Consider the following 9714-nt stretch of genomic DNA (forward strand, 5'->3'; position numbering starts at 1 on the left):
TCAAGCAGCTGGATGGGGATGAGTTACGTCGTCGTCAGTTGTGGCTTGTCCTTTGTCGGACGTCTTCTTCTTGTCTTCGGAACGGGAGGTGTTCATATGTCTTTGTCTTCGTCTTGTTCTTCCTCTTCGTCTGCGTCCTGCTGCACGTTGATATGGCGGTGCAATCGTTCCGGGTTATAGGTTTGGTATCCAGAAGGAAATCGTCAGGCCTAGTTGAGCTTGTGTTGAAGAGGGGATGGTGTTCCAACTGAGATATCATCGTCTGACGAATCGGTTGAGTCCAAAGCAGAGGCGGTTTTCGTTGAGGGTTCAGTAGTAGCAGGTCCTGCAGCCGGAGTAGAATTGTCAGTGGGCGTTCACACGGTCCTTGGAACGACGGAAGTAGATGGTTCTGAAGGAGGCACGGTGGCACACTGTGCAGCTGCAGGGATGATGGGTGGAACTGCAGCAGACGTCGCCGACTGTGATGGCGTCGGCTCCGGGACTGCTTCCTCTACCGGGTCCGATGTAGGGTCAGCAGTAGCTGTGGGAACGGGTGTTGCAGCATCGGACAGCAGATCTGTAAGCGCGCAGCGTTCACAGTGATGTCGGGGTCAGGGGCCATGCTGACACTTGTTGGTGGGTGGGAGAATTCGTAGCACTTGAAACACTGTTGTATGTCGTAGAAGCGTTCCTTAACTCGGTAGGATGAGAATTTGATGCTCAAACAGTTGATTCGTTGTGTGGTGGCCTGGGTAGTCGCGGCTAATGAGGTAACGGTTAGCTTCATGGTTGAACGCTTAACATAGACACTGCCGAGAAGCGCCCGGAAAATACCGCTATGTTCTGGGTTTCCTCCTCTACGTTGGCGAAGATATGATTTAAGTGCTTGTCCGTGATCCATTGAGTGGTCTCGCTCATAAAAACCGTTCTTGCGGCAAGGAATTAACGTGGGTAGTAGGTCGCGAGGAGCGCTTCGTGCATATCGGCGTAGTGTGCCAGTACAGTTTCGAGGTAATTCTTGCTCCCGAAGTAAAGTACAAAATCCATTCCTTTTTTGACCTATGTCGATGGGTGTAACGTCGGCGATGTCTTTGGAGATCTTCAGGAGGTCGCTCTTGGGGAATGCATGGTCGTCGAGTGGGGATAGGCTTGATTTTGAAGCGTTTGTGGCGCATTGTAGCCGCTCCTCGATGGGTGGCAGTGACGGTGGGCAGGCTTGTGGTCTGTCTAGATTAGTTTCCTGCGATCATGTCTTGTGGAGAGGCTCGAGCCTGCTAGTGCTTTACCCGGCAAACCTCATTACTTCAGGAGGCCCTCCATATTCTCCCGAGTATGTTCAGGATGAGAGTGGGGCTGACCTCCTAGTGTAATGCACCTGGCCAACTATCACACGGATGGTCCCAGGGGTCTGTGAGAGCGGACACCTCCATTCCCGTTGTGAACGTCTCATCTGTGATCAGTAGGTAATTTGTAGCAAAATTTGAAGAATATTAATAAGTACATTGTAGTAAAATTTGAAGATTATTAATAGGTACATTGTAGCAAATTTGTGTTCAACATAACAACTATGATATAAGTTGATAGCAGTGATTACTATCGTGAAGTTGTATGTCTTAGGCACAAATATTGTGGGAGTGAGTAGCACAGGATATAGTGTGAGTTTAAAGCACAAGGTAGGAAACTATGAGGATGAAATTAGGTACATTTTGGTTTTACTTTTGAATAAGGGTAGGTTGGACAGCTTTATATTTATTATACAAGACTTCTTACATTCTTGTAAAGCCACTAGTGCGCATAGTGTTTCGGGAAGGTCCTTAATCCAAATTTTCCCTGGAATACGACCCGCCAAATCGTTTAACAACCAGGTACCCATGTACTGCTGGGTGAACAGACGCTACAGTTAAGGATTTGCGCCCAATTAATCCTCCCCGACCAGGATGCGAACCCAGGCCAAAGCGCTTGCGAAGCCCCGAGCAAGTGTTGTACGACTGCATCACGGGCATTGCTTTTGTACATGTACATGTACAAAGGTTTTGTACATGTAAATAGCACAAGCGAATGTGTAGATTGAGTGTGTGTTTAACATGTTTAGGGACTTTAACAGCGGCTGTGTGTTGTCAGAAAACAGAGTTTGTTATCAGAGTTCTGATAACAGAGTTTTGCTGGATGCTGAAGGGCCGGAGGTAATTTGCAATAGTTGACCCCTTGTACAGATACCACATGTAAGATAGGGATATATTAGCGAGTAGTATAATGAGAGGAGAGCAGAGTGAGGAACATTATATCTGAATTAGAAAGTATACCGACAGTTTTTTAAACTTTTTTGGTTATGTGTTGTATGTTGGTGCCGAAGTTGAGTCTCTTGTCTAAGTACAGGCCAAGGAACTTTCCATTATTTTTATTGCTGATAGCATTGTCTATTTGAAGTTGAATTTCGTTTGATGATTTGCTTCTAAATAAAATGTAGTAGATCTTTTCTATGTTTAGTGTGAGTTTGTTGGTTGACTTCCATGAGTGAACTTTTTTTTTTGTTTTTTACTAGCTGTGTCCGGCCACGCGTTGCTGTGGCTCAGCAACCTTCCCCTGTCCCCCAGTCCTCCCCCACCATTCCCCCCTCCCGTCTCCTCGTCCTCCCAACCATTCCTCACTCCCCCACTCCCTCGTCTTCTCCACCATCCCCCATCCCCCGTCCCCTCGTCTTCTCCACCATCCCCCATTCCACAGTCCCCTCGTCCTTCCTACTATTACCCCCTCCCTTGTCCGATGCATTCCCAAATGATCTGGTATTTCCTTCAGAAAATAAGGAACATCAAATGATCTGATGTTCCCATCACTGAAATATAAGAGAAACAGTTAATAACCAAATGAAAAACAATGAAAAAAATTAAAAAATAAAGTGTACTCATGAAATGAACGGTATAGTAAACAACACAGCTCAATTCCAAGGCAATGTCACACAAAATAAGGAAATCAAAATGAAAATAGATCGAAATAGATGAAATTTCAATTTATCAATGCAATCGGAAACATTGAAATGGAATCATAACATATTTAGTATAGCGAGTGTTGATCTTACGTGCAACAGATGGCGCTGTTTTTCAAACAAAGCATAGTTTTTATCTGTCACAGGTGTGGCATCTATACTTATACTCACAAAATGAACTGTATGGTAAACAGCACAGCTCAATTTCAAAGCAATCGGTGAAGAACTTTCTGAGATTACTGCGTGTGTTGCTCGTATGTCCAAGAGATGGCGTTGTTTGTAAAAAAAAGCATGTTTTTTCCTGTCACAGGTGAGGCATGTATATAGTAGGCATATAAAACACGCACCTATTCGAATGCAACGTTGTGTCAAAATTTCAAAGTAATCGGTAAAGAAGTTTCGGAAAATTCACTCACATGAAAAACTCAGTTTTTCAAAAAAGCATGTTTTTTTTCTCGTCCCAGACGTGACATCTATATAGTACGTATATAAAAACCCGCTCCGATGCAAATGGAACGTTGTGTGAAAATTTCAAAACAATCAGTGAAGAACTTTTGGAGATTAGCGATTTTGAACAAACGAACATTTACATTTATATTTATATAGATTTACACCATTATTTAGTGTGTGTGTGTGGGGATGGGATCTGAGTAGATGAAGGTAGTATCGTCAACAAACAATATAGGTTTAAGAATGTTAGAAACATTTATTGATAAGCTAAGCCTTAATTTAGTAATGTTAATGTATTCTCACAGACATAACAACACAGGATAAAATCCCATTCTTGTGTATTTGTGAAATTTAGGCTAAGAAACTTACACCATGTCTTTCGCAGTCTCCTGAGTGCCTTGTCAAGGTCTGAGTGTGCGATCAGGACGAGACTGACCTTGATAAAGCCTTTAGGAGAGTGTGAAAAACTTGGTGTAAATTCCTTCAATATATTTCACAAATACACAAGTGCGTGGTTTTATCCTATAAGCCTTAATGATATTAATTACCGAGATTGATAAGTCTTAAGCCCAAACCAAACCCAGCCAGCATGTACAGCACGGCGTTATGCGAGGGTAAACTCCCCCATGGTAATGTGTGGTTTTTAATTGGCGAGAACTCCACAGAGCTCACCAGAGTACCACAGAGCTCACCAGAGCACCACAGAACTCACTAGAGTACCACAGAGCTCACCAGAGCACCACAGAACTCACTAGAGTACAACAGAGCTCACCAGAGCACCACAGAACTCACTAGAGTACTACAGAGCTCACCAGAGTACCACAGAGCTCACCAGAGCAATGCAAAGCACCCCCGCTCACTGGGAAGACATCCCCAGTACACCTATTATATTGATGTCAAAACACTGAGGAAGGGAATATGGAAATAAGAGGCGAGACCAATCAGTCCGTCCTCTCTAGTGTTCACAACATCACTAAACTGATGCACTGAATTACCCGAACCTAACCTAACCGAGACCCCACGAATAGAAAACAGGACATCACGTCAATTTGGCGCGCTGATATGATTTGAAATACATCAGTTTTTGGTGTTAGGGGATTTACAGGTCAACATGCGATGTACTATTGGAGAGGTCGGGTGAACTACTCTAGTAAACTACTCTAGTATACTACTCTATAGTAAACTACCAGGGCCAGTGAGGTAGAGGAGGACCGGGGACCATGTAGACACAATAATAAACATCTCACAGAGGGCACATGTAAACTCAGTCGCTTCAGCAGCGTGTGCTAAGCTGGCAGACGTGTGGTCAGCCTTCAGGCGCCTCTATAACGACATAGCTATACTGGTACGTCAACTCAGTGCTACACTGATACGTCAGCTCAGTGCTACACTGATACGTCAGCTCAGTGCTACCCTGATACGTCAGCTCAGTGTTACACTGATACGTCAGCTCAGTGTTACACTGATACGTCAGCTCAGTGCTACACTAATACGTCAGATCAGTGCTACACTAATACGTCAGATCAGTGCTACCCTGATACGTCAGCTCAGTGTTACACTGATACGTCAGATCAGTGCTACACTAATACGTCAGATCAGTGCTACACTAATACGTCAGATCAGTGCTACCCTGATACGTCAGCTCAGTGTTACACTGATACGTCAGATCAGTGCTACACTAATACGTCAGATCAGTGCTACACTGATACGTCAGATCAGTGCTACCCTGATACGTCAGCTCAGTGCTACCCTGATACGTCAGCTCAGTGTTACACTGATACGTCAGATCAGTGCTACACTAATACGTCAGATCAGTGCTACACTAATACGTCAGATCAGTGCTACGGTTTGACTACAAGTTTTCTTCAAGAACACACGCTCAATTGAGACGCTTGATGTACGAAGATACACTTCAGGGGGCTGAATCTACTGGGACTTATAAGGAAGCTAGAGGAGGCATGATCCAAACATTCAAAATACTTTGTGTCAATAGTGTGCCCAGTAGCAGAAAGTTTAGTATGAGAAGCAAGACAAGTAGATGACATGTATGGAAGCAAGCCTCGCAGATGAGCTACTGGGATGTTCTCTATGTAAGGCAATATGTGAAATATATTAGTAAGAGAAATATTAGAGGTTAATTCTGTCTCAGTCCCCATGATGCTGGGTCATGTCTCCCGCCACAGTCCCCATGATGGTGGGTCATGTCCCCCACCACAGTCCCCATGATGGTGGGTCATGTCCCGCGCCACAGTCCCCATGATGCTGGGTCATGTCCCCCGCCACAGTCCCCATGATGCTGGGTCATGTCCCCCGCCACAGTCCCCATGATGGTGGGTCATGTCCCCCGCCACAGTCCCCATGATGGTGGGTCATGTCCCCCGCCACAGTCCCCATGATGCTGGGTCATGTCCCCCGCCACAGTCCCCATGATGGTGGGTCATGTCCCCCGCCACAGTCCCCATGATGCTGGGTCATGTCCCCCGCCACAGTCCCCATGATGGTGGGTCATGTCCCCCGCCACAGTCCCCATGATGCTGGGTCATGTCCCCCGCCACAGTCCCCATGATGCTGGGTCATGTCCCCCGCCACAGTCCCCATGATGGTGGGTCATGTCTCCCGCCACAGTCCCCATGATGGTGGGTCATGTCCCCAGCCACAGTCCCCATGATGGTGGGTCATGTCCCCCGCCACAGTCCCCATGATGCTGGGTCATATCCCCCGCCACAGTCCCCATGATGGTGGGTCATGTCCCCCGCCACAGTCCCCATGATGCTGGGTCATGTCCCCCGCCACAGTCCCCATGATGCTGGGTCATGTCCCCCGCCACAGTCCCCATGATGCTGGGTCATGTCCCCCGCCACAGTCCCCATGATGGTGGGTCATGTCCCCCGCCACAGTCCCCATGATGCTGGGTCATGTCCCCCGCCACAGTCCCCATGATGCTGGGTCATGTCCCCCGCCACAGTCCCCATGATGCTGGGTCATGTCCCCCGCCACAGTCCCCATGATGCTGGGTCATGTCCCCCGCCACAGTCCCCATGATGGTGGGTCATGTCCCCAGCCACAGTCGCCATGAAGGTGGGTCATGTCCCCAGCCACAGTCCCCATGATGCTGGGTCATGTCCCCCGCCACAGTCCCCATGATGCTGGGTCATGTCCCCCACCACAGCGCCCCCTCCCTCACCCTGCCCCCCCCCCCCCCAACACAACCTATGCACCTGTCAACATTGAAACAGTCTTGCACTAACATGCTCCGTTAAGACCAACTTCCCCGCATCCGAAGCCCTTTCCTTGGCGCTTCCCTCTCAACCAATCGTTATTCTGTTTATCTAAGATCCGCCTGTTATTGGTCGACGAGGTTGTTGTAATTAAGGAACATTGACACATCGATCTGGGCTCCTGCCACGTGGCAAGTCGTGGTGTGTGGTGTATTTTACCATGACATCACATTAACGTTATGTATCGATGAGAAAATCAGTAGAATTTTCAATGAAAAAACCCTCCTTATGGCTCCTACTGATTTCTCATATATATATATATATATATATATATATATATATATATATATATATATATATATATATATATATATATATATATATATATATATATATATATATATATATAATATATATATATATATATATATATATATATATATATAATATATATATATATATATATATATATATATATATATATATATATATATATATATATATATAATGTGTTTTGATAGGAGCTGCCTCGTATGGCAGCCTTCTGCAGCCTCTATGTTTCACCTCACATTTATCCCTTATGTATCCCCCCATGTTTTCACCTTTATTATATATATATATATATATATATATATATATATATATATATATATATATATATATATATATATATATATAACTGAAAACTCACACCCCAGAAGTGACTCGAACCCATACTCCCAGAAGCCACGCAACTGGTATGTACAAGACGCCTTAATCCACTTGACCATCACGACCGGACATAATGAGGTGATAGCGAGGCTATATGAACCACCCCACCGCCGGCACTCGGATAGTTATCTTGGGCATAGCATTTTACCAAATCACCTCATTCTTTGGGGCACACGTGAGGAACACAAATGCGAACAAGCCTGAATGGTCCCCAGGACATATGCAACTGAAAACTCACACCCCAGAAGTGACTCGAACCCATACTCCCAGAAGCCACGCAACTGGTATGTACAAGACGCCTTAATCCACTTGACCATCACGACCGGACATAATGAGGTGATAGCCGAGGCTATATGAACCACCCCACCGCCGGCACTCGGATAGTTATCTTGGGCATAGCATTTTACCAAATCACCTCATTCTTTGGGGCACACGTGAGGAACACAAATGCGAACAAGCCTGAATGGTCCCCAGGACATATGCAACTGAAAACTCACACCCCAGAAGTGACTCGAACCCATACTCCCAGAAGCCACGCAACTGGTATGTACAAGACGCCTTAATCCACTTGACCATCACGACCGGACATAATGAGGTGATAGCCGAGGCTATATGAACCACCCCACCGCCGGCACTCGGATAGTTATCTTGGGCATAGCATTTTACCAAATCACCTCATTCTTTGGGGCACACGTGAGGAACACAAATGCGAACAAGCCTGAATGGTCCCCAGGACATATGCAACTGAAAACTCACACCCCAGAAGTGACTCGAACCCATACTCCCAGAAGCCACGCAACTGGTATGTACAAGACGCCTTAATCCACTTGACCATCACGACCGGACATAATGAGGTGATAGCCGAGGCTATATGAACCACCCCACCGCCGGCACTCGGATAGTTATCTTGGGCATAGCATTTTACCAAATCACCTCATTCTTTGGGGCACACGTGAGGAACACAAATGCGAACAAGCCTGAATGGTCCCCAGGACATATGCAACTGAAAACTCACACCCCAGAAGTGACTCGAACCCATACTCCCAGAAGCCACGCAACTGGTATGTACAAGACGCCTTAATCCACTTGACCATCACGACCGGACATAATGAGGTGATAGCCGAGGCTATATGAACCACCCCACCGCCGGCACTCGGATAGTTATCTTGGGCATAGCATTTTACCAAATCACCTCATTCTTTGGGGCACACGTGAGGAACACAAATGCGAACAAGCCTGAATGGTCCCCAGGACATATGCAACTGAAAACTCACACCCCAGAAGTGACTCGAACCCATACTCCCAGAAGCCACGCAACTGGTATGTACAAGACGCCTTAATCCACTTGACCATCACGACCGGACATAATGAGGTGATAGCCGAGGCTATATGAACCACCCCACCGCCGGCACTCGGATAGTTATCTTGGGCATAGCATTTTACCAAATCACCTCATTCTTTGGGGCACACGTGAGGAACACAAATGCGAACAAGCCTGAATGGTCCCCAGGACATATGCAACTGAAAACTCACACCCCAGAAGTGACTCGAACCCATACTCCCAGAAGCCACGCAACTGGTATGTACAAGACGCCTTAATCCACTTGACCATCACGACCGGACATAATGAGGTGATAGCCGAGGCTATATGAACCACCCCACCGCCGGCACTCGGATAGTTATCTTGGGCATAGCATTTTACCAAATCACCTCATTCTTTGGGGCACACGTGAGGAACACAAATGCGAACAAGCCTGAATGGTCCCCAGGACATATGCAACTGAAAACTCACACCCCAGAAGTGACTCGAACCCATACTCCCAGAAGCCACGCAACTGGTATGTACAAGACGCCTTAATCCACTTGACCATCACGACCGGACATAATGAGGTGATAGCCGAGGCTATATGAACCACCCCACCGCCGGCACTCGGATAGTTATCTTGGGCATAGCATTTTACCAAATCACCTCATTCTTTGGGGCACACGTGAGGAACACAAATGCGAACAAGCCTGAATGGTCCCCAGGACATATGCAACTGAAAACTCACACCCCAGAAGTGACTCGAACCCATACTCCCAGAAGCCACGCAACTGGTATGTACAAGACGCCTTAATCCACTTGACCATCACGACCGGACATAATGAGGTGATAGCCGAGGCTATATGAACCACCCCACCGCCGGCACTCGGATAGTTATCTTGGGCATAGCATTTTACCAAATCACCTCATTCTTTGGGGCACACGTGAGGAACACAAATGCGAACAAGCCTGAATGGTCCCCAGGACATATGCAACTGAAAACTCCCACCCCAGAAGTGACTCGAACCCATACTCCCAGAAGCCACGCAACTGGTATGTACAAGACG

The 9714-nt window shown here is 46.6% G+C and overlaps 1 protein-coding gene across 1 annotated transcript; it reads left to right on the plus strand.

Moving 5' to 3' along the window:
- The first annotated feature begins 432 nt into the window (after positions 1-432).
- LOC138354377 (uncharacterized) lies at positions 433-5302 on the plus strand. Its single transcript, XM_069308555.1, has 2 exons — positions 433-561; positions 4775-5302. Exons 1-2 carry the CDS (start codon positions 433-435, stop codon positions 5300-5302), a joined length of 657 nt encoding a protein of 218 aa, XP_069164656.1.
- Positions 5303-9714: the final 4412 nt, after the last annotated feature.

Source organism: Procambarus clarkii, chromosome 62 (assembly GCF_040958095.1).
Source record: "Procambarus clarkii isolate CNS0578487 chromosome 62, FALCON_Pclarkii_2.0, whole genome shotgun sequence".
In the NCBI taxonomy this organism is placed as follows: Eukaryota; Metazoa; Arthropoda; class Malacostraca; order Decapoda; family Cambaridae; genus Procambarus; species Procambarus clarkii.